This window comes from Peromyscus eremicus, chromosome 6 (assembly GCF_949786415.1).
Source record: "Peromyscus eremicus chromosome 6, PerEre_H2_v1, whole genome shotgun sequence".
NCBI classification, from domain to species: Eukaryota; Metazoa; Chordata; class Mammalia; order Rodentia; family Cricetidae; genus Peromyscus; species Peromyscus eremicus.
In genome coordinates, this window is record NC_081421.1 from 40,390,249 (window position 1) to 40,416,549 (window position 26,301).

General features: G+C 39.7%; 1 protein-coding gene across 1 annotated transcript; it reads right to left on the bottom strand.

The window, feature by feature from the left end:
• Positions 1-4,847: 4,847 nt before the first annotated feature.
• LOC131912419 (vomeronasal type-2 receptor 1-like) lies at positions 4,848-24,617 on the bottom strand. Its single transcript, XM_059264714.1, has 6 exons — positions 24,379-24,617; positions 20,805-21,096; positions 17,574-18,443; positions 8,484-8,714; positions 7,194-7,317; positions 4,848-5,830 (listed from the first exon to the last, which is right to left on the bottom strand). The coding sequence occupies exons 1-6, from the start codon at positions 24,615-24,617 to the stop codon at positions 4,848-4,850; spliced, it is 2,739 nt and encodes a 912-aa protein (XP_059120697.1).
• Positions 24,618-26,301: the final 1,684 nt, after the last annotated feature.

Here is a 26,301-nt window from a genome sequence, read left to right on the forward strand (position 1 = left end):
GGAAGGCTAACATTTGCAAGAGTGGGAGACAGAATAATGGGAAAGGAATGTAACCAAAGAATAATGATATACCTATCCATAAAATTCCATAATAGTTTTGTAAGCTAACTAAAACTACTAACAATTAAAATGTCAAAGTAAAGACCTGTGGGAAGTTTCTGGTATTGGGAAAAATCAGTTGAGTAAAAGTTCTCATTCTCTGACAATGTCAGATGAATAAAGCCTACTTCTGTACCTGTAGAAATAATATCATGTGGGGCCTAGGGAGATGGTTCAGTTGGTAAAGTGCTCGCCTACAAACCTGAGGACCTGAATTTCACCCCCAGGAGCCACGGACATCAACATAGACTACAGCTGTAGTCTAAAATAATCTCTAACAGCATGCCCAGAGGTCCATCTCCAAGCTTTTAGATTCTGTCAAGTTGACAACATGAACCATGACAAAGCCTCTGGTGTCATAGGGCAGAGTAAGGAGACACAGAATAGGCAAATAGGGAACAACAGCATCCCCATCACTTCCTGGAGGGGGCCGGCCAGGAGAGAAGCCTGGCCAGTGGTTCTGTTCACAATGGCCATCAATGGGGAGAAGAGGGGGAGCGGGGAGGGAAATTATTCCTGCTTCTTCAGATAAAAACACTGGGAAAATAGATGAATGATAGGAAAAACCCCTTTCAAACCCTCCTTCTCCCATTTTTGACTTACCTTCTCCTCTGCCTTCCTGTCTGATGTAAATACTGCTCTGGCTCCATTATCTTGGAAATGCGGTGTTTCCCTAAAGCCTCCAACCACCCTCATTCACTCTTGCTGCTCTGTAGACACCGAAACTTTCCTCCCCATTTTACTTTGAAACGTTGCACCTGTGCCTTGCGAAGTGTGTGGTTGGCTATTTTTGTTCTTTACTCCTCCATCCATTAAAATATTTAGCATCAGTTGTGGGCAAAGTATGTTTTAGGTAATAAGGTCATAAAGACAGATGTATAGATATATAGATAGATAGACATGACTCAGGCGACTTGCACAAAATAAATTCAGACATAGTGATAGTGACATCAAATGAGAGAAGATAGCCCCAGTAAAAGGCAGAACATGTCCAGAGATATAGAAAGAGGCCGGGCCCTACAGCAGCATAATTAAAAAGAAAAAGCCATTACTGCCAGCATTTATGATGCTGGAAGCACTAGGCTGGTAGAACACATTTGCCATCTCAGCCTTCTCTCGTGTGTACAGTCCTTCCTTTCCCAACGGAATTTATTCACTATATCACCTGCAAAGCCTTCCTTGGCCCTGGATCAGCTCGTCTCTTCTATGTCTTACTAGAATCATAGCTGTATAGCATGTACAGTAATTTTCAGTTTATTATCTATTGTGCTAAAATATGGTAAGTGGCAAGAGGTGAGAGGACAGTGCCTTGCCTTTGAAAATCTCCTGTGCATTATGCCAAATCTGGTGCACACAAGGCTTTTGAGGATTTTTGTGTGTGTGTGTGTGTGTGTGTGTGTGTGTGTGTGTGTGTGTATGAAATATTATAGTATGGGCAATGTGGAACCAACTTTACTGGTTAGTTTTTGCCAACTTGACACAAAAGACTGTCACCTGAAAGAGGGAACTTCAACTGAGGAATTGTTTGCATCAGAGTGGTCCATGGGCATATATGTGGGTCATTTTCCTTATAAATGTGGGAGGACCCAGCCCACTGTGGGTGGTGGCACCCTGGGCAGGTGGTCCTGGGTTGTATAAGAAAGCAAGCTGAGTCAGGCGGCGGTGGCGTACACCTTTAATGCCAGCACTCGGGAGGCAGAGCCAGGCCGATCTCTGTGAGTTTGAGGCCAGCCTGGTCTACAGAGCGAGATCCAGGACAGGCACCAAAACAACACAGAGAAACTCTGTCTCGTTAAAAGAAGAAGAAAAGGAAGAAGAAGAAGGAGAAGGAGAAGGAGAAGGAGAAGGAGAAGGAGAAGGAGAAGGAGAAGGAGAAGGAGAAGAGGAAAGTAAGTGAGCAAACCATGGGGATCAAACCAGTAAGTAGAGTTCCCTCATGGCCTCTGTATTGGTTCCTGATTCTAGGTTCCCACTGTGAGCTCCTGCCCCAATTTCCCCCACTAATGGAGTTGTTAGATGAAGTAAACCCTGTCTATCCAATGTTGCTTTTGGTTACTGTTTTATAACACCAACAGAGAAGCAAACCAGGAAGTGAGTGAATGACGGGAGAGTTTGGGGGTTGTAGAAGTGGAGCTGGGCTGTGTTAAATGGTGTGGGTAAGGAGGGGACAACTGTTGAAAAGAGGAAGCAGTTTGGAGGGCATTTAATGTCCAGCTAAGTCACTAGACTTGTGATGTTTCCATTTATGATGGCGAGCCACTGGGAGGGGAGAAGCAGAGAAGAGGTGAAGCTAGGGCTACTTCAAGGAGGCTCATCTGAGACGTATCGGCTCTTTTATTAACATATTCACTTCTTACAGGAAACTTTCTTCCAAGTGTTAACTACCAAAGAATCAGCTGACAAGATTAATTATATGACATGAGTCTATGGGTTTAAGCAAAGCATAAAACAAAACTCTGTCCTGCACATATTTGGTCGGCTCTAAGGAAGATGTTTTGCAATTTTATCTGTCATGTGTTTAATTTTCATGCTGCTTCTGAAGACAGCAACTACATAATTTTGATGTGACATGTTGGAATTAATTCTATGCTGCTCCCTAATGCCCAACACAATGTCCAAGCAAGTGCTCACCCATAGCAAGAAATGTTGTCCCAACATTCTGAGACTCTTTTACAATATGTGCAGATAGAATTATCTGCCAAAGAGAAACTATCTTTCAATGCTGCAAGACTTTTTTGTTTTGTTTTGTTTTTGTTTTATTGAGACATGGTTTCTCTGTGTAACGGCTCTGGCTGTCCTGGAACTCACTTTGTAGACCAAGCTGACCTTGAACTGACAGAGATCCATCTGCCTCTGCCTTCCAGTGCTGGGATTAAAGGTGTACACCACCACCACTCTGCTGCAAGACATATTTTAATTTTTAATAAGTCATTTGTTACAAACAATAAAATAACACTATAAATTAGGCTATCATTATTTCTACAAGAAGATTTTTTAAAAATTTTAACTGTCACAAGTCTTTTTTAAATAACAATGCATATGTGCTAAATTAACAAGGGGTAGCTTGACTATTTTAGATAAAAAAATGTACTTTATAAAGTTGCACAAGAAAACAATGCCATTGTACATGTGGTACAATTGACATTTTGTTGTAGAACCCATTGATAATCAGAAGTGTTAAGTGTGAACAATGTGCGCCAGACCAGATAGCGTTACTGCGACGTGGCATGAGAAGGTAATGGAGTCTCTGATATTAAACAGATAGACTTCCAGGATACTCTTTTCATAGACCGTAAGTATAATGATCAACCTCTCAGAAAAGAAACGGACATTGAAATATTCTGAGTTTATAAGCAAACCAATTCGTTAGACCTAAGCCAGTTCCCATTTTACCTTTAACCTCAGGATGGAGAACTGAGAATGTTCCAGCTGTACAAATAACTGAAACCTAAAAAGGCACAGATTTTCACTTTCTTATTATTTTATACTTTCAGAAAAACCATCCTCTCTTTTCAAAAGTATATCAATGTGAATGAAGTATCCAATTAAGAAACATCCAAAGCAATCCATTTCTCTCCTCTTCATATAATTGTACAAGTGCTCATTTCTAATTATCTCATTATAGGGGCTGTGGTGCAGAGCACTGGAGAAGTATTGAGAGATAGATGAATGAATAGATGTATGTCCAGAAAATGTTGGTGGACATGTTGCCTCCAATAAATATGATCACTTTTGAAACTTACTGTCCCATGATATAAACTCATTTAGATTGTAGGAAGCACATTCCTTTTACCTGATCTGGAATGATTATTCTGTAAAAATCAGTAAATAAGTTGCCAACTTACTCTCCTAAGCCAGATCCTAGTCCCATGATATGCTCCAACATGCCTGGATGCATCTGTCCAGCTTGGTTGATTGGTTGATCGAGATTCACAAACATTATTAAACTTTCTCAAAAAGAGAGCACTTTCTGTTCCTCGTAGCATTCTCAACTTAAATATTCACTTGTAGATTTGTCAGTCAGTATTTTCACAAATTATGTTTTCTACCTGTTTAATCTATCATCTATCTGTCTACCTATCTATTTCTATATATATTTTTAAATCTAGATGAATAGATTGACAATATTTTATACCGTTTCCACAGAGGGATTAAATTCTACTTCACTCTGTAATGACATGGCTAGTATCACTGAATTTTCCTCCAAATCTAGCATCTTATTACTTATTCTGTATTAGCTTTCTTTGAAGTCAAGATCTTTACTATAGAATATACTTAACTTCTATGCTGGTGTCTTAATTCCATTTGCTTTTGTTTCTCAGAGGAATGTTTTCAAACTGACCCTTTTGCACTTATTGTTCTCTAGGAAATCCTGGGGCAGACATCATCCCTTAGAGAAGTTTTCTTATTCCTGGGATGAGTTAAAAAAGAAAGTAAGTTTTGTTAATATGGTCCTAAGCCTTTTCTTGTCATTTCAGACAAGTTGTTTCTGCAATATTCTCTACTCTAAAAATCCCAATGAAATATTCTAATGAAACAGGTTCCAATTTCAATGATGTCATATTATACTCCTTGACAAGTGGTATTGTACAGACTAAGATTTTAATCACTATTCTAAGTCTACATTATGAAGGGCCAAATCTTCAATATTACTCCAAAGCAACAAGCAGCTGCTTCAGAAGCAACCTGAAAGGGAAGGTTGAACCAGGTCATCATCTGACTCTGCATGTCACATGGGACTCACAACTCTAATCATCCAGCACAGTCGACACTGTGGTGTTGTTAAGCTCGCTGCTCACAGAAGCTGAGGTCAGCTGGATGCTCCTGTCTATAGTGGGAACTCTCCCACCCACAGTTTCCTCAGTGTTCCTCTTTGGCCTCAGCAAAATAATGAAGCACTTGGGAAGAAATATGCATCCTAACAAGCCATAGCTGGATGCCAAAATGGCAAATATTTCCACGGCCACTTTGAATTTGCCTTTGGTGCTCAGGTAAGCAGGCACAAAAGAGATCCAGACAATGAAAAAGACCAGCATCCCAAAAGTGATGCATTTCCCTTCATAATAGTTATCTGGCAGCTGGCGAGCCACAAAGGTTGTGAGAAAACACAGTAAGGCCAGAAGGACATCAAACCCAAATATGGAGCACAGAAACTCTATAGAACCTTCATTGCATTCAAAGATGATCTTTACATTTTGAGGTTCAATGTTCTTGTACACCCTCGGAGGCTCCAACACCAAGTAAGCTGAGCATACACCAATCTCCCCTAAAACACAGATCAGCACAATGAGTTTTCGAATAATGGGGTGCATGGATGTAAGCCGAGTTTTGGATACAGAAATCCTGTAGGCAAAAAAGAGTGAAATAGTCTTTCCAAGGATGGAAGACAGACAAAGGCAAAAGCCCAGTGCCAGAGTGGTCTGGCGGGCCATGCAGGACCAGTTGAGTGGCTTGCCTATGAAGAGCATGGATGAGAGCAAGGTGATGACCAGAGACATCTGAATGAGGAAACTCAGCTCCCGGTCATTGGCCTTCACCAACGGAGTGTGCCTGTGGATCACATACACCACGATGACTGCCAAGACCACAAGTGCCCCAAAGATGGAGAGGATGACAAGGGTGAACCCCAGGGCCTCCTCATAAGCGAGGAACTCTACTTCCTTCGGCACACACTTGCTCTTCTGTGCATTGGACCAGTCATCTTCCCCACATGGATCACATTCCCTTTGGCCTATTGAGAAAGAGCAGAGAATTGATTGCAAGAAAAGCCACTTGTCACTTTTAACTGTGAACAGTCCAGCTAAAGACTTGAGCAAGGGGTGTGTGTGTGTGTGCATTGATTTTAAAATTAGTAGTGGAAAATGGCCTTGGTGCCTACAAATGCTGTGACAGACTGAGAATTGTTTTTAATTTTAGGAATTGAGCATTTCTTCCCAATCTCAGGCTTTCTTGAATTGGTCTTTTCCAGTGATGTGCTCTTCTCTTTCTCCTCCATCTATCTATTGAGGAAAGAGGCACGTGTCCTTATCAACCCCAGAACCACCCACCAATGAGAAAGTCACAGCTACTGAGGTGAAATAATCAAAAGGACTGGGACACAGCTGGTTAAACCCCTGGTGTTTTCAGTTCCTCAGTCAATATCTCCTCGTGAAAGAGAATCCTGTATGTGCCCATCCAAATGTCCCCAACTCCAGATACTCATTTGAATGAGTGGTGAGGATGAGGATAGGAAGGAAAACTAACCACCAACCATGGTCCCTGAGGCTAAGAAGGCTAAGTCTGTCTGGATGGAGGCTCTTAGAGGAAGCACTGGTGAACAAGAAAGGCTACTTGAGGTGAGGGTGTGACAGATGAGGGAATGGATTACTCAATGTTAATTTAAAGGTCCAGGTAAAGACTAGTGTTCCCTGTCAGTCACTCTGACTCCTGGTCTGGACATCTCTGGATGGAATTCTGGGTAGAGACTGGGGACCTGTAGCCAGGGTGTTGTGCAGGTTACAGGATGCTTGTTTTCCATCCCAGACCATTGTATCCTTCTTACATGGTTACTATTAAGGGTCATGTGACAAAAGACAAGTGCATTTTTTGTTCCTTCAACAACAACAAAAAGTAGAAATATAAATAAATGTGCTCCAACGCACTTCACAAAACCAAGCTGCCTAAGTCACCTCCAGAAAGCAGCAACTGAGCAAGCTGTTGTAGGAGTTCATGCAGCAGCAGCTGCACAATGCATGTGTTCTCAGTGCTTAGAACCTTAAGACAAGTGGGTGACTGTTCTCAGACTATAATGAGTGTTGAGTCTATTTTAGAAACAAGTAGTTGGAAGATTTTATGAATTTATTCATATTTTACATTTTATGTATTTTGTTTGGTGTTTACTCATGAACTTCATGGTAGTAGGTCTTTTTTGACTTCAGAAATGAGAACTAATGTATGTCTTTATTCATACTGCATATTGGATAATTTTAGGGGTTCCATGAATTTTGTTATAGGCTGCTTATATCTCTTCATAAAAAGGATTTGCATGGATCTCTCTGACAACACTTGGTTATTCTAAGTTTGTTACTACCAAGGAAAAAAAGGACCATCTGTACCTGGTTTCTCTGACACATATCCATCAGGACACGGGATGCAATCAAAGCAACATATGGGTTGCCCCTGGCGAATCCCCTTCCGGGTCCCTGGAGAACATAGTTTTGTGCATACTGAATCTGGAAGCTAGGAAAGATAAAGACAATAGGTATAACAAAGCCTTATTTGTGTAACCAAGAACGTTTTCAGTTGTATTTCCAAAGAGCTGTGTGTCCTGTTTATAGAGGAGATGAACCCAGGACAGTGAGTGAAGATATCAGACAAAACATGACAATATGGGCAGCCTAGAAAGAACTTCTACTGAAGAACAGTCTTGTGATTGACTCTGGAAATGCCGAACAAACTCTAATGACTTCTTTGTCATCTTGGTGATCAAGACCAAACTAATATCACGTGAGATGCTGCGGATGGGCCAGTTTGCTAAATCTGTTCCTGTTTTGATGAAGCCTGTGATTCCAATAATTGTTGTCAGCTCCTGAAAGATATTTATTGTCAGTAAAGGCATCCCCAAATATTCCTTATTATAGTTAGACATCTATAATTGACTTGTAGAAAAGTAGGCCTGTTCCATGAGAAAAATCCTAAAGGTAAAAAGACACTATAGAGAAGGCATAGCTTGAAATGTTTTCTTGCTATCTACATTTAGAAATTTCAGTAGGAACCGTAGGCCTCTTCATATTTTTAAATTCTACATGGATATGCACCTTGAAATCCAGAATAAATTTGACATTTGTTAATCAGTTATATATAAATCTGGGGAGATAATTATTTACAGGATAGATAAAATACATTTTCTGAGCTAGGCGTAGTGATAGCTTGAGCTACATAGTAAGACCTCAGCTCAAAAAACAAAAACAAACAAATAAACAAACAAAAAACCAAAACAACAACCTAGAGATGTTAAGCCTACAAAACCATATACCATTTAAGGCATAGTATGCATTTTTGGTGCTACTGGTAAACTTTAAATTCGTTTGAATTACCTATAAAATAACTTCATTATATAAATATAACTCCAATTTTAATAGAGAAGATTAAAATAAAATTACTATGTTCTATTGAAACATTCTCAAAATATCAATACATTGATAAATTATGTTAAAATTTTCATGAATTTTAGTGTTACATGGATTCTTTAAACTCTAGGAAAACAACAATATGGAAAAATGTGTTACACTAAGGAAATTGATTTGTAATAGTGTAAAAACTTTAGGTGTTTTACATTTATTTAGTACCTCAAAAGAATAAATTTCTTTCTATATATAAATAAAAAATATGGCAGACCAACTAACCCTTGAAGATTCAGTGTTCCAATAAAATGTTGAGTTCTTTGGAATAATGAGTTCAAAATTTGTATCTTGGAATTTGTATTCTCCAATTTTGACAAAGGCAATTTCCCCAGCATTATCCATTTGCCAATTGAGGATATCATAATATCCACTTTCTGGATCTCCATTGGTGTCAAACTTTATTTCCCTTCCATCATGGGTAGTAAATTTCAAGTTTTTAAAGTAATTCAATAGCTAAGAAGGAAGAGGGAGGAAAAAAAAGAAAAAAAGCAATGTGTAAACATTTTATTACTTAGAAAATAAAGATTTATAAGGAAAGTAGATTTGAACTCATATGTAATTATGGAATTCTATTTTACTCTTTTGCCACCTCTATTATTTTTTTTTTTTTTTTGGTCTTTCGAGACAGGGTTTCTCTGTGTAGCTTTGCACCTTTCCTGGGTCTCGCTCTGTAAACCAGGCTGGCCTTGAACTCACATAGGTCTGCCTGCCTCTGCTTCCTGAGTGCTGGGATTAAAGGCGTGCACCATCACTGCTCGGCTGCCACCTCTATTTTTGTTACCAACTCTGATATCCTCTAGCTACAGGTGGCAATTCAAACATAAAAAGTGGTTGGCTAAATTGAGATGTGCTATGCATGTAATATGCATGCTGGATTATAAAGATGTAAAAAGAATGGAAGCTACCTAATTAATAATTTAACATTATTATTTTAATGTCATGACAACACATTAAATTATGACAACACATTAAATAGTATTTTAGAGATATTGGGTTAAATAATTTGCTTCATTTAATTTTACCTGTTTTTCCTTAATGTTGGCCACTGGTAAATTTTAACTTACCTCGGGTACATATTAAAATTGTGTGTTTTTGTTAGATTAACATAAGATTATACTAAGACTTAGCAGTATTATGTCTCCATAGTAAGAGACAGGAGAATATTTAGAATATTTTTCAGTCTTCTTACCTTTCCCCCTCCCACTTGCCCTGTGTAAGGTTACTAAGGTCCACAACTATTTCTTTCCTTTGAAAATCTCACAGTCTTGTGGAGAGACTAGACCATCAGGCACGGAAAGTTAAATTCAACAGAGTTTACATTATTGTTACGTAGCAGTTTTCCCCAAATTAAAACATTTCATCCTTGTAGAGGAGCTCTTAAAGTAGTAAGGTAAACAACTCAAAACAGCTTCAGGAAGTTCCTGAAACTGACCAGATCCACTAGGTCCCTTCTGGTCAGAGTAAGCAACGAATGCTAAGAGTCCTACTCAGACTAATTGAGCTGAAGTATGAAGAAGACTCAAACAAGCCAAGCTTCAAAGGAGACTCCTGAAATCAGTCCATCTGCTGGGAAGACACAGAAATCAGCTGGCCTGCCTGGAAGATGTTTAGACCAACTTGGAAAGGACACTCTTTTGAGTTGCCTGAACGTTGTGGGATATTTACACACTGTGTGAAGGTATATTGCTGTGTTTGGTGTAACAAAAAACTGAACAACCAATAGCTAGGCAAGAGGTATAGGCAGGATTTCCGGGGATAGAAAGGAAGAGGAAGAAGAATCTTGGCATGTAGGAGATGCCAGGAGACATGGATAAGAAAGAGGAGATGCAAGATGAAAGAGAGGTAACACCATGTGATATAATGTAGATTAATTTAAGTGGGTTAATTTAAGTTATAAGAGCTAGTTAGGAAGAAGGCTATGCTATAGGCTGAGCTTTCATAACTAATCAGAAGTCTCTGTTTCATTATTTGGGAGTTGGCTGGCAGGACAAGAAAGAATACAAGGCAGGTGATGTATATGCTGATCCCTATGCTATGGGAACAGCTCTGGAATTAGATGAGACATGATATATCTTGTTGCCTATAGAGTCCTCATGACTTATTATTATTCATATGTCATGGATAGAGATTTGGTTATACAGTCCAAACATACTTATAAAGTTAACAGATGCCTTTTACATGCTCAAACACAAAACAAAAAATCATCTTTAACTGACTTGTGTACACTGCACACTCCATACTTGTGTTAATGCAGATATATATGTGTGTGTATATATGTATCATTTAAAAGTTTATGTGTTCTTTTCAGAGTAAGGGGACTAGATACAAATAAAGACAAGTAGCCAGGTGATCCAGCCTCTCAGAATGCCTCTGTTGTAGTTTCCCCAAAATTCTGCATCCAGAACAACTTCAAAGCTGCTTGTTGAAATGTTCCAGCCTCAAACACAACTCCATCAAGGACCTCAAATAAGCCCTGAACTTTCCCATTACACAGAAACTGGACAACAAATAATACAGCTAGCTCTCACAGGACTTGACCATTATCCCAATTTTCTCGTGATTTTGTAAAGATGCCATTGCTTCCAGAGAGCATGAAGAAGTCTAGAGAACATGACACTCACATTCCCAAGAGATAGGGTAGGTGGTTTTTGTTCATTTTGTGGGTTATAGATGTTTGTCATCATTTAGGGGGGTTGGTTACACATTGTTATTGGTAATGGTCAGAAAAAAGCTGAACAAAAGACATTAGATTTAAGGACCTTTTTCTGAAGGGAAAAGGGGGGGATATAGTATAGAAATGATGGGGTAAAAAGGATGAATTGTTGAATTAAACAATCACTAGTCTCAAATATTTTATATTGGTATAGATTTTTGTATATTGATACAAATTTAAGGTTATTTTTGTTTTAACATACTATATATATGTTTCTACTCTGTTTAAGATATTGTACCTATGCAGCTCTTTAAAAAATATAATGTAAAGTTTTAGTCCTTGAGACCTATTTAGGATAATAAAGAAAGACAGGTTAGTAGTTAATTATCTATACAAATCAAGCTTATAGTCATGTTAGGTATGTTTTCAAGATCAGAGACATATTTTAAATAGATAGATGGTCTTCAAACCTATGGCCTTTAAAATGTTTTAACAACATAAGACTTTTTATGACAGTGAGACACATCTGCTCCTGGCAGCACCAATTTACTTCAAAAAAGGTGATGGGCATCAAAGAACCTCCATATGGAGTTTGCTTTCTTTGTGCCAAAATTAGCCACTGGGTGCCTTGACTGCTGACAGTATGATGTCCAAATTGTATAAGCAGGACACAAAAGAAGGTGACTGCCAAAATTTGCACAAACAAGGTAGGACAGTCCTTCAAAATATTTGCATCACAAAAAAGTCTGTCAGATATTCTAGGCCTGTAGGCCAAAGATGGATGCTCCAGTGTTGCAGAGGAAACTTGGGTGACTATCCAGGCAGCCAGATGTTTCTGTCATTTCTATAGTTTTGGAATTTGCTTGCTCTGCACTTCCTGTTTACTCAGGCAATATGTCCTCAGGTCTTTGATGGGGTTTAAGAGCAAATAGTTATAGTTACAGTTTTCCTTGTTACCAAATTCAGAAAAGAAATTTATATAAGAGATGTAAAGTTTATACGGTTGAGAAACATAAAAGCTTGAGTTTTTCATCTAAGGAGATGTTTTAAGGTCTAAAAAGGTATTTTTGGATGGTAATATAAGTTATGATAGAAAATGGTTTAGGTATAAAACTTTGGACTCACTAAGGTAGGATAGATAATATAGTACTTTCTCCAAATTTGCCAAATACAAATGGAGTGGATATTATGAATGTAATTCTGATTTGATAATTGTTGTTATTGTATATAGTTTTACTATGTTAGAGTTAAAATCTTTCCTTTTTATTTAGACAAAAAGGAGGGAATGTTGTGGGATATTTGTACACTGTGTGAAGGTGTATTGCTGTGATTGATGTAGTAAAAAGCTGAACGGTCAATAGCTAGGCAGTAGGTTATAGGCAGGATTTCTGGGAAGAAAAAGGAAGAGAAGGAGGAATCTAGGCATGTAGGAGATTCCAGGAGATACAGAAGGAAACAGGAGGTGCAAGATGGAAGAGAGGTAATGCCATGTGATAGAACATAGATTAATATAAATGAGTTAATTTACATTATAAGAGCTAGTTAGGAAGAAGCCTAAGCTATAGGGTGAGCTTTCATAATTAATAGGAAGTCTCTGTGTCATTATTTGGGAGTTGTCTAGAGGGGCAGAGAGACTCATTACAGAAAGCTGTACAGTATGCTCCAGGTTCCCCATTTTTGTGAGCTGTCACTCATGCTAATGTAGGCCTTGGTGATGCAGTTGTCTTTGAGTCATTTCTGCTCCTTTAAGTAACCCCTCACCCATATTCCTTTAAGTAACCTCAGTAAAATTTATTGGCTCACTAAGTTGGACTTTAGAGGTGTCCATACTTTTGGTCTGTTGTGGGCTCCCTATCTGGAGTGAGTAGATGTATGTGTTACATCTCCCCAGGAAAAGTTTTGTCTCACAACAGTTGCTATTGTAGAAAGACTGTTGAAAGTACTTAGGGGAGGCAATAGCTGATTAACTTAGGAAATTGGAAGCTCTTCATTTCTCAGAAAGTGTCCATTTTATCTGGGCTATAAAAGAGTAGCAGGAAATTGTTTTGAGAGTATGTCTCTGAATTCTATGCTTCCACAGTGCAGAAAAGGACATGGCAGTTCATGGGACTGGTGTTAAACCTACAGGATCAAAGATAGACATTGACAAGAATCCTATGAGAAAATAACCTTTCTCTAACTCACGCTTTACCTCATTAACTTTAAATAGGTAAGAACATGCTTTCTTTAGCATTAAGGCAACCCATCACATGGGGCATATCCTTGATCTTCATCTACACTTGGATTTCTCAAAGGATCTTGTGTGGTTACCGGCTCTCCACAAGCCAGTTAAGTTTCCAGGAGCTGGTAGAAAGAGCCTGAATAATGGTTTCTAAAGATCTAAAGTCTTTTGGTTCTGTTAAATATTGTGACCTTAAGTAAGGCACACACTTATCAACTATTATTTGCCTGGTTTGTGAAGAGGAGATAATTATTCTTCCCAGTTTTTTTTCATAGGGATTAAGGGTACATACCTGAAAGAATTTACTAAGTGAATATACTAAGAAAGTATTTTAGTCACTACTCACTCCTAGAGCTACTTTCTGTCACATGGCCTCTGATTTCTCTTCTGCCCTTTTCATGTCTAGTCTTCTCAAGTGAAATGAAATATGTCAGAAATCATGAAAACTTAACTTTCATTGCCAAGTCCATGAAATGTTCTCCCCCCATAAAAAAGTCAAGCAAATAAATTGTCCAAGACTTCCACACTCTGACCCTTCACTAGACCAGCCTTCCCACAGTTCCACCTGCATGTCAGTTCTGGATGGTAGGACACAGTTCTCTACCATCATATGTTTCTCAAGAATTTAGAAATGCCAGGTGAGTATTGGGCGTGTGTCTAATCCCAGAGATTGATACAAATTACATAGTGTGGACTTGTCTCAGAGGGAGAAGAAGGGGAAGGAACAGGAGAAGTAAAACAAGAAGAAGACAAGGAGGCAGAAGGATTTAGAAATGTCCAAGTAAATAACAGAATTTCAAAGGGTTCCTAGCCATGCCTGTTGGTAGGATAAGCTTAAAACATAAGTAGACTGTGTATTTATTTTGGTTTTGTTAAACAAATACTTTATATTGACACATTTATCAGGCTTTCCTGTTTATATATTATTCTATACTGTAAGGACCTAATTTTTTTTTTAACTTGTTGACATATGGTGCTATGGACAATCCTGGCTATGGACAACTACTGACTTTCATCTTGACACTATGTGGTCTCTAGACTATCTTTAAATATCACTTGCAATAATTGTTTCTTTGAGCAAATTTAAGTTTAGCATTTCACTGTCCAGATAAGCTATACGGTTATTATTCAGCATGCAGGAGTATTCTTAATCATGACAAAAGTATTCAAAGGACTTATAAAATGATATCTTTGACATCTAAAGTATAATTTAATTTATCATTGTATATTTATCACAGCTTTCTTGATACCAATGAACGTATTTGTCCTAATAGTTTTGTTCTATTACTGTGACAAATATCATGACCAAAAGCAAGAAGAAAGAGTTATTTGGTTTACATTTCCAGGTCACAATCCACAGTTGATGGTGTAGCTGAAGTTTTCTCTAGTCTTGCCTGGCCCACAGTCAGGACAAATCTCTCTCACCCGCCAGTCCTGCAGCCACTCAGACCCAACCAAGTAAACACAAAGAGACTTATATTATTTACAAACTATATGACCTAATGGCTCAGGCTTTTAGCTATCTAGTTCTTATATCTTAAATTAACCCATATCTATTAGTCTATAAGTTGCCATGTGGCTCGTGGCTTACCAGTACCTAACATCTCACTTTTCATGGCGGCGGCTGGCAGTGTCTCTCTCTCTCTCTTAGCCTTCCACTTTCCAGAATTCTCCTCTCTCCTTGTCCCGGCTATACTTCCTGCCTGGCTACTGGCCAATCAGTGTTTTATTTATTAACCAATCAGAGCAACACATTTAACATACAGAACATCCCACAGCATGATGGAAATAGGGTTAAGAACCTAGAGGCATAACCACAGAGATATGCTGCTTTCTGGTGTGCTTTGTAGCGTATGATGACTTATTTTTCTTATAAAGTCTAGTCCCACCAGGCTAGAGATGGTGCCACTCAAAGTGGACTGAGCCCTCCTATACCAATCATCAGGCAAGACAAGCTCTTACAGACACAGGGCAATAAGATCTGGGAAATTCTTAAACTGAGGGTCCTTCTTCCTAGGTAATTCTAGGTTGGGTCAAGTTGATAATAAAACTCTAATCAGCATCCCTGGCATTCGGATCCTGCTTCGTTTCTAAGTTCCATGTTAGTAACTGGAAATGGCACACTCTACAGAAATAGTTGACATTAAAGCTGGGACAGAGAAAGCACAGATGAAGCTGTAATGTTTGGAAGTTTCAAAAACAGGAAGTTCTTGGAAATGATAGAGGGAATGTTAATAAAAGGAGGAAGAGCTGATGTTAACACGCAAAGTGGCTTCCAACAATCAAATCTGTGAGCTTTTGGCAGCAGAATAAATAACTCATAGGATAGAAATTTCCTTGAATCTATCTTGATATCCAGAATTGGTAGAGTAAAAAATAGAAGTCCAGATAACACGTGGATGGAATGAGGGAAATGGCAAAAGAATCATTTTTCAAGCAGCAGAGGACGAGGTATTTAGGGCAAGAATTATTTTAAATGGATGATTAAATTGGAAAGGGAAAATATGATGAAAAATATGAGAGTTTTACCGCTGGAAAATATTCCCTAGCAAGGTAATTCCTGTTGTTATTTTGTTTTGAGAGAGGGCCTTACTCGGTATCTCTAGTGTTCCTAGAACTCACAGTATAGCCAGTGTTAGAATTGAACCCATGGCAATACTGTCTCAGCTAGAATAGAAGGCATGAGTCACCACACTTGACTCCCACAAGATAACTATTAATTCAGTAGAGAAACAGTATTTTTCTGGTGAGAAAAATGGTGGCATCACTTAACAGCAATAATGAAAGATAATTATATCATTTGAACTCTGATATGCAATGTTTAAGGACACAATTAGGGCTGGAGAAATGTCTCAGATATTTTTAGAACTTGTTGATCTTGAAGATGACCAAGATTTGATTCCCAGCACAGATATGGCAGCTCATAATTGCCTATAACTCCAGTTCCAGGTGAGTCAATGCCATTTTCTGACCTCCAAGGGCATTTGGGATGCATGTGGTACACACACATACATGCAGACAAAACATTTATATGCATAAAATAAAATGAACCCCTATCTCCAAAAAGACACAATATCATCTCTGTTATTTTTTTCCATATAAAGTGTATGTCAACCTAATCATGATAAAAAATTAGACAAGCCCAACTTGAAAATCAGTCTTAAAATCAGCCTGACCAGTGCTGATTAAAAGTGCCAAGGATAAGGGGTTGGAGGAATAGATCAGTGGCTAAGAGCATTTGTTGCTCTTTCAGAGGACCCAGGTTTGGTTCTAAGCACCCACATGGTGCTTCCCAACTATCTATAACTCTAGTTCCAGGGGATCTGAGCTCCCTTTTCTGACCTCTGTGGGTGTAGCCATGCTTGTGGTGCACTTAAGTGCACACAGGCAAACACTCATGCACATTAAGTAAAGTAAAATAAAATAAAACTTTAAAACAAAATATCAAGAATAAGAAAAACACTCAAAGAACGTCATAGATGGGATGGTGAGACTGGGAGGACTAAGAAGAGCTGGCACTGATGCCGTAGGCCAATTCATACATGAAAGTCAAGGGGATATATGAGGGTCCCAGCCACTGTGGCCTCTATTAAATGGACAGAGTGTGATACAAGAGTAAAGAAATGATGATCAGGCAAGGAAGAAGTGACAAGTTAGAGATGCTAAGTGGACCTCCTGCAGGGCTGACAGGGCCAGGGCAGGGATGCTCAAGCTCTGTATTTCTAGTCAGAGGGAGGTAAGAATGGAAATAAGCAGGAAATCTTGGGTGAGACCACTCACCACCATGAATTGTTTGACAGGAGTTGAAGGACAGGCAATGTGGATGTGACTCTCCCAGATAACCCCCTATAATCTTCACCCCCTGACATCCATGCTTTTGTGTGACTCCTCCTATATTGTACGAAGACTTCATCTTCTAGTTTTTCCTTGAAGATAGATAAGACCAATGATTAAAATGAAAGTCCTGGAGTGTGAAGAAAACTGTATATAATGCCCAGGAATCATCCTAAACTGGAGGAACATACATGTCTTTGCCTGCTATGAACATGATATTTTTGGACCCAAGTATTTATCTTAGATTACAATTCCCATATTGTATACAGAGAACAGAAAAAGTGAAGAAACCAGAGTCACTAAATCATACTCTTCTCCTAGATACCTTTAATTTTAGTTTCTGTGAAGAAAAACACCCTATTTTGTAAAAGGCATTATTATAATTTATTTTGTGGGACAAGATTTTTAATCATTGACAACAAATCTAATAATTTAGTAACAAACAAGGACTTAAAATGAACAACCAAGCCATTCAGGCAAGCCATTATGGTAAGTGCTGATGCTATAAAATTGTATGGAAGCAGATCAGCAGTTTTAATGGGATGAATTTCGCAGCAAAAACTTGATTTTTCCTTATGCTATATCATAGGGTAAAATAACTTACCTCCCTGGGCTCAAAGTCAGGCATATATGAACATTGTGTTTCTTTTTTATCTAGTTCATCCAAGTCACATCTGCTGAGACGATCCAGGGCATAAGCCATAGCATACACAGCTTGTTTGACATTGTTCGTGATTCTGAGCTGAGATATATCCAGATAGGTATTGTTCAGGTCTTCCAGCCCCTCCTCTCCAGTGCAGAGCTGATCAGACATGTCATACAGTCTGTCTTCTTTGCCAGTCATGTTCACTCTGTGGTCCACATTGTAAGGCACACTGCTGTTGGGCCAGGTGCAGTTAAAAGCAGTTTGCCAGAATTCAATGGTCAAGGTATCATTTGGATCCTTGCTAGGGTGTATATCATAAAGAAATTCTTTTAATCCTGGTATAACGGCTCTTGGTACTGCAAATCCAATACTTCCTCCAAAATATGGAAAGTACTCTGGCTTTGCAATGAGGGCTGAGGTAATCCAGGCTTCGCTGGCTATCCATGTCCTATCAGTTATGTTATGATGAATCATTTCCAGCACAAAGGGGCTGAGGTCAATGTCGGTTGTAAAAAGCACAACAACTCTGGCAGTGGAACTCTTTATTGCATTAACAGCTTTTTTCATTTTCTCATTGGAGTAGACTTTGGGAATGGTTTCAGAGAAAGCAACACAGAGGTTGGCAGTCTCCATTTTTTCCCTAAAGGATTTTACTCCATATTTTCCATAATCATCATCAGCTGCAATAGCACCTACCCAGACCCAACCGAAGTGTTTGATAAGATTCACCATGGCCTCAGACTGGATCTTATCACTGGGTATTACACGAAAATAAGATGGAAACTGGAATTTGTCACTAAGAATTGGGCAGGAGGAAGTATAGCCCACCTACAATTGAAAATATTTATAGTTACTAGGAAGCCAGAGCCAAATCTTAAACGACAGCTTCAGAATATTCTGAAAGGGAGGGAGCTGAATAGTTCTCTCTTGACCTTCACATCCTTCTGTAGATGATGACTTTCTACAGGTGCTTCTGCCTGGGGGGTGGGGACTATTCAGGTAACACTTTGGTTGCCCTGACAACACAAAGGGTGTCAGGGCTGCCACTTGTTAAGATGAAGATAGTCAATGTACTACTTTTTGTAGTTGGGACCACAGCATGGTCAGGGAGGCCACTCACACTTTCCTTTGTCCTCCTGGACACTGACTGGTGACTCCTCTGAGTCAATATGTCTGGATGCTTCATCACTTCAGCATCTCATGTGCAGAGATGATGGACTGACTCCAAGTCTTTGTCTCCTGCGCACTCTCCTACTCCCACCTCTGCTCCCTTACTTCCCTTCTGTTCTCTCCTCTCTCTTCTAGTTTCCTTTTGTCAGGACTCCTGAGTATGTAGGTCCTGAAACTTGCCCTGAGAGATGATAGAGCATGCTAACCAACCGGAAGTCTAAGCACCGTTCTCCAAGTTGCCAGAAACTCTCTTTTTAATGTGCATAGATAAGTGAAAAAGCATGCTCTCTTCACTTGGTCAGTAGTCCTTGTTTGTATTTAGCATTTAGGGGGACCTAAGCATGGAGATCGGGTGAACCTATATTCCTGACAATCATTCATGTGTCTCTGCTGTAGCATACCCTCTGTGTTGATGACTTGCATGTTACCTTCTCCCCATCCAACCTCATGTCACTAATGCATCTCCTCCCATCTGACCTTCTGTATTATAACTCCGTAGCCCCACACAGTCGATTCCTTCATGAGTGCTGCATTATTCCTGTGTTCTCTTTTCTCTTTTTCTCCCCTTCTTATTCCACTGGCTCATGTTTGTATTTTCCTTTCTAACTACACCAAGAGCAGATTCATGGGAGGTATTATGTAGGAACAAACCTCTTTGAGAAGCAGTGACAGCAGATTTCTAAGGCTTGCTAAATTATTTGTCTTATAAGATCTTGTTACTTGGACCCTACAGGAAAATTAACGTAACGATAACTTAGATGTTAAGGTTTCTTAATACCAAAGTACTCAACAGAAGATTTGTTTTGCCTTCTCCCTGCCAGATTCACTATAAGCCTTCATGGAGAAATACATCCAGAGGTATCTAGGCTATGCTTGAGTTCTATTAGAGTTTAGTGGAAGATGGAGCTCACAGCAGCTGCAGTTTGGGTGAATTCATGAAGCCCACCCCTAAGATACATGCGAGTCACCCACCTTCCTCATATTCTGTTTCATGGTACTTTCCTGTTTATCCCACATTCACGTTTGAAGCTCCTCTCTAACTTAAATACTATGTAGGGCTGAGGCTGTGGGTCATGAGAGAGAGAGAGAGAGAGAGAGAGAGAGAGAGAGAGAGAGAGAGAGAGAGAGAGAGGGAGGAGGGAAGAGGAAGGAGGGAGTGGAGGACAGAGGGAGGGAAGGAAGGTGAAATACTGTGTTAGGGACACTCCCATTACTTCAGTAGCCCCAATAAGCTTGTTCATTCTTCATATTAATACATTCTGACCCTTTAATGAAGCAGCCATTGAAATAACTCTCTAGATCTTTTTTATTTTCCTAATAATTCATGCTTTGCAATCACTTATTCTTGTGCTGACATATGCTACCCTCTCTGGGTTTAAAGTAACTTATTAAATTAGCTAACGTGAAATTCCCAGGCCCATTTTCACATGCCAGGGTGATGATTTTGCTCAGGACCAACAAGCATCAACAGAGACCCAAACAAAAACCAGTTCCTATTCCAGCCATCAATCCACCACTGAGTGTTTACGGATGAGCTCTGTTGTGCTCCACACAGTGCACGGAGCACCGTGACTAGTGAGATGTAATATCCACATCACCACATCACACCTCAGTCAGTGCCAGCAAGATGCTCCAGGGAATTAAGCAATCTCAAGTCACCTCTAAATAGGCCTTCATGTGCACTGCTGGGGCTTGGCTGAACAGAGTAACTGGGAGTACTCAGCCCATTTTACATAGTCTCTGCAGCTTAGCCTCTCTGGACCTCAGTGTCATTCATAATAATTTCTACACACAGTATTTACACCTTTCTTTCTTTTTTTTTTTTTGAGACAGGGTTTCTCTGTGTAGCCCTGGCTGTCCTGGAACTCAGTCTGTATATATGTAGACCAGGCTGGCCTTGAACTCACAGAGATCCACCTGCCTCTGCCTCTGGAGTGCTGGGATTAAAGGCGTGCACCACCCCACCTGGCAGAGCATTTGTATTTCTTTCTCAGTACATTGCACAATATTTTGAGATACCTGAGGTAGGTAATACAAGCCCAGAATTCTTGAAGCAGCAACTGACAAGGACGATCCCCCTGATCCAATAATTCCTACTAGGTATTTTCCAGTGCTGTTTCTAAAGTTGGGCTGGAATTCCTCCTGCCCCGTCAGAAAGGCCAATGACGTCTCCATTGTTTTCGAGATGCTATAGCAGCTGTCAAAGATCTGATAGCCCAGAGTGTGGTTGGGCAAAATGTCCGTCCTCTCGTTAATCTCCTTGATGGTGTGGATCATGGCTTTCATCCAGCGGAAACCCCGGAAGTTAAACCTGGAAAGGAAAAGCTTTTGTGAGGCACTGGACACTGGAGGCGGGGGTGGGGGGGGTAGGGGTGGGTGGAGGTAGGGGTGAGAGTGTGGGTAGGAGATGGGGGTACGGTTGAGGGTGGGGTACTCCTCTGGGAAGGAGCTTCAGTTACATGAGTGATTACAGCTTTTTGCTGAAGCAACAGCAGGTACCTCAGTTGTCTGCATGTGCCAATTTTTCATAAATGACATTACAATTTTAAAAGATCTAAGTATTAGTCATATCCAGCCTTTATAAGTGACTGCTTTATGTTTTTTTGCCTTATATATCTTTTACATGCTACAATATTTTCAAATTTCTGATTATCTCTTTTCAAAATTTGTTTTTCTAGTCACAGTTCTCTTTACCAAACAGACCTAACAATCCCTTAGAACAAGCTTTCTCATTTCATTGGAGCGCCGTAGGGACATGGTTCTACTCTCATCCTTGACTTATTTTCTTCTGAACATTAATTATAATGCAAAAATAGTCTTAATACATTAATATTTATGGCATAAGTTATTAAAAGCAGTATGTACATTTTTGTATGCTATGACTCCAATTACATAATGCATCTTGCTGGGGAGAGACATTTAACTGAAGTTGTCTTCTTGCTGTTCTCATGTGAAAACATAAATGTGAGCCTCCTACTTTTTAATTCTGCAGCCATTGAAAAGGGAAATATTTCTCCTGAGGTCCATCACCATATTGTTTTTAAGGCCTTCTGCATGAAATAATACCCAACCCCCCTCTTCTTTTCACCTAGCCAAACTTTAACAAAATTGTGCAAAACAATGATCTGAGCAACTGTTGTCTTACTGCCCTCTGTAGCTAGTTGTTGCATCTAAATTTATATCTACAGCTTAGTAAGTATTTTAAGTTCAATACCTAATAGTAAATATCTCTCTTCACAATTTGGAATTTTCCCTCCTGCCTGTGTGTTTGCACATTCTGGTGTGTGTGAAGCAGGGACACCAATGTCACCTTTCTTCACCCTCTGCCTTGTTGTCTGAGACAGGGTCTCTCACTGAAACTTGATCTTGACGTGGCTAGCCCAGCTGGCCAGCAAGTCCTAGTGATCTTCTCGTCTCTGCCCACCAAGCACAGAGTGCCACTGCACCGAGTGCCACCACACTGAACGTTTTGTGGGGGTCTTGGGTCCTCCAACTCAGGTCCTCCTTCTTGCAAGGCCAGGACTTTACCAAATGAGCCACCTTCCCAGGTCAGTCTTTTTAATTTGTTTTTCGTTTAGTATGCAGCTGTTGAGTTCCTCCGGTGCTGTATACTATCAATATAGTAATGAAGAGCCTGATTTCAATTTCTTTTCCCTGAAAATGTTGATTTATGTAAAGAAAGAGAAAAGTAACCAAGCAAAGTGATTAAAAAACAAAACAAACAAACAAACAAACAAACAAACAAAAAACAGCGATGGGAATAGATGGATGAGCAATGAAATACAAAGAGCATGCAGCCAGAGCAAATTAGGAGCAATGCCAAAGCTAGAAGGATACTAGAGAGATGGGAGAGGGCTGCAGACAGACAGCTGGTGAAAGTTCCGACAACTGGAGAAGATGTAACATTCAAGGATTGAAGAGATCCTTATTTTTGGAAGGCAGAGTGGGGTAGGGTAACACAGTTGAAAAAAAAAAGTAGCAAACAGAAGGGACCAGATACAAAAGCCTTTACCATCCTGTTACTTACTTTACAAGTTCACACTGATGACATAGTATAGCTTCAAAATAAGTACAGCGGTATCTTTTTCAAGAGATAGCATTTCATTTCAAGAGCTAGAAAAACATCCACCTGCTTTGAGCCTGTAACTACATCTTTAAATTAGCCAAAGATATAGTTATCTTTGGATAAAAGGAAAAGGTTATCTGCCCCAGTATTTACAATATTGAAAAACTGGAATAATCTTCTATGTCTTGTGGTGGCTCATCAGCTGTGTGGGAATATTTTCCATTATTAATACAACCTCAAGTTTTGTGGAAAATAAACTTCAGAAGTTCCAGAAACTATTGGAGACCAAATTAAGTAATTCAGTTTATGAAAGATCAGTGTGGTGCACTATGGTAAAACCTAAAGATGTGGAAGCTGCGGTTAGGTGAAGGTCTGCTGCTATGATAACTAAGCAAACCCTCAATGCTCGAGCCTTTTGTTTCTCACTGAGAATGCAAATATGTTAGAGGGATGAAGAAAATGACAATTACGGACTCATCACAGACTTTTCACTTTGTCAACAACAGTGCAGACGATTGCTCCTTCCAATAGCAGCATGGAATATGCTTTCCATGTTCATTCCAATATGAAGCATGGAATGGTATAAAAGGAAAGGAGTTGTGACTGGTATAGAATTAATGATGAAAGAAACTGCACAAATGTTTAAATACGCATCTACAGCGATAATGACCACACGGCATCACGGAAAAGTCTGCTGTATTAAGGAATATGTCCAATGTAAACAGTGCCTGTGCTTCTTTCATACTATTTAAAATTATAAATTTATTCTTTAAAAGATCCAGAAAGCGATATAAAAATTAAAAAAAAATACTGCTTTGTGATGCCAATGGAATTGTAGATGATTGTTTTCTTTTAATTTCTGGCATATCTCATGTCTAAACTCCCCCTTTCACTCTTTCTCTCCCGATGAGTGTGTGTGTGTGTGTGTGTGTGTGTGTGTGTGTGTGTGTGTGTGTACGTATATTCCCAGACATCTGTCCTATCCCAACTTTGTTTTTCTCACAGTAGTATCAGGAATTCTATTTCTTAATATGATATCTTGGAAGAGCAGCAATAGGGACAGAGTTTTTCTGTAGATCAGAATCCTGCCATGAACATTGCCTCGGCCACAAGCCAGAGTTCCCACACTGCACACTTGAACTTGTGTTTGAACAATTTACAGTAATTGTTGCTGTTACTGTGTAGCTGCAGCCACACTCTGCAGCACCTGTGTGTCTCAAACCTCAGTATTCACTAACAGAGGTCTTCCGAAAGTGTAGACTCTTCAGCAGACGTGGGATGCAACTCCTGAGTCTATGTGTCTAACAAACTTTTAGATGCTGCTGCTGCAGCTGCGGCTGCTACTGGCCCACAGAGAACCCTCTGAGGAGCAACTTTCTGAGGCAGCCCTACCCCCTACTCCATAATCTGAGATAAAGCCAGAATCATAGAAATTCAACTAGAATCCAGGCTCCATGCTAACCTCTCTTCTCCAGCCACCCAAATTAATGTGAAAAAAAAAAAAAAAAAGATCAAACAATGACTTACCCTTCACACATGGCTGATACTGGTTCCCCATCAGAGTCATCTGTTGGGATGGTCCTAGAGTGAATAGGAAATAGTCCTCCAATAACAACTGAATGGTTTTTGGCTTCTACATATCCAGTCAAATTAAACTTGCGCAGCAACCTGCATTTCGACTCAGTCTCGTTTCCCACTTGAGCATATAATTCAACCCATAAAAATACAGTGAATCCAAGAACCAAACACCTCTTTCTGCTAACCATTTTAATATGGCAAGTTTGAGGATTATAAAAGTGTTGAAATCACAGACGTTTTAAGGAAGCACCTTGATGGAGTGTTGGAGTGTGTATGTGCCTCAACCCAGTGACCCGCTTGCTGCTCCTTGCTAGATAATTTCAGGTCCTAGTCACAGATCTCATAATCACTTGCAATTTATGGATCTGGACTTGGAGCTGAGCAATCCTTTGAGAAGAGACACCTGAATCTCCTGCATGCTTTGCAATGACAAATAATGACAGAATCGTGGGTTTCAGTTTGAAAGTTGTGGTAATCTGTAGAAACAGTCTTTTCTTGTTTAGCACTGTCAGCTTCATCCGGTCTCACTGCAGCCAGCCCTATCGTCTTCTCTACCCCAAAGACGAGAAAAAGCATTCTGCTTCTTTATAAAGGACCAAAAGGGGGGTAGGGTGGACAGCAGGCCAAGCTTTCTCTTTAAGTTACAGAAACAACTGAATAGAAAAACTGTAAGAATTGAATAGAAGACTTCAAGTCAAATCTGTGTACTGCCATTTTTATTAGTGTGATGGTAAGAAAGCCATTACAGTTTCTCTGCCACAATAACCTCGTCAACGGCCAGGCTACCTTAGAAAATCTGTGTTCAGCCCCAGGACTTTGAGCATGCCAGGCAGACACTCCTCTACTGGCCCCACCTCCAGCAACTTCTGCTCCCTCGCTTGCTAGGCCTCACTCAAGAGACAAATCTTCTTTATCCAGGTCACTTCATCATGATTCCCAGTCTCACAGTCCTCCTCTCTGCTCCTTCTCAAACATTCCCTCCTACCCCACTTAGAATACAATTCGTAGTGCAGAGTCAGAATAAAACTCAGCACAAATTTCTGGATCATGGAAAATGTGTAGAACATTTGATCACATAGTTTTGCTCCAAAGGACATTTTAAGGAACCAGTAGAAATCTAAAAAAGCAAGCAAGCAAACAAACAAAAAACTCTTGGTGTATAAGTTTTACTTATAACACTAAAATTATAATAAACTAAAAGCTACATAGGGAATTTGGAATCAGGTATAACTTAGTCACCTGATAGGATACGGAGTTCTGTAGACCATGTTCCTAAAAGCATTTGCTGGCCAAAGAGAAACCCCAACACAATTCAAGTGAAAATAACAGATAACAGCCAGAGGGGTCAAGGACACCTGGAGAACATGGCCCAAAGAATCAACTAAACAGGGCCCATAGGGTCCCACAGAGACTGAACCACAAAGCCTGCATGGATCTGTGCTAGGTCCTCTGCATACAAACTGTGGTTGTTTAGCTTGGGGCTTCTGCGGGACTCCAAACAGTGGAAGTGGGAGTGTCTCTGACCCTTTTGCCTGCTCCTTGGACCCTTTTCCTCCCACTGGGTGTCCTCATTCAGTCTTGATGTGAAGGTTTGTGCCTAGTTTTATTGCATCTTGTTGTGCCCTGTTTGGTTGATATCCTTGGAAGGCCTGCTCTTTTCTGAAGGGAAATGGAGGAACAGTGGATCTGGGGGAGAAGGGAAGTATGGAGGGAATCTAGGAGGAGTGGAGGGAGGGGAGGCTGTAGTAAGGATGTATTATATGAGAGAGGAATAAAAGAAAAAATGAAAGAAAGAAGAAAACAGATAACAAAGCAACACTTAGAATTACATTCCAAATTTCTAAAATTTACTAGTATTTATTAGTGAAATTT

What these genes read in the sequence shown, in the direction of transcription:
- LOC131912419 (XM_059264714.1), bottom strand. Translation starts at nt 24,617, where the DNA reads ATGGTTAGCAGAAAGAGGTGTTTGGTTCTTGGATTCACTGTATTTTTA. An exon ending in GGAACACTGAATCTTCAAGG is followed by an intron (nt 7,318 to 8,483) that starts GTTAGTTGGTCT and finishes TATCTTTCCTAG; the next exon opens with CTTCCAGATTCAGTATGCAC. An exon ending in ATATGTGTCAGAGAAACCAG is followed by an intron (nt 5,831 to 7,193) that starts GTACAGATGGTC and finishes CTTTCTCAATAG; the next exon opens with GCCAAAGGGAATGTGATCCA.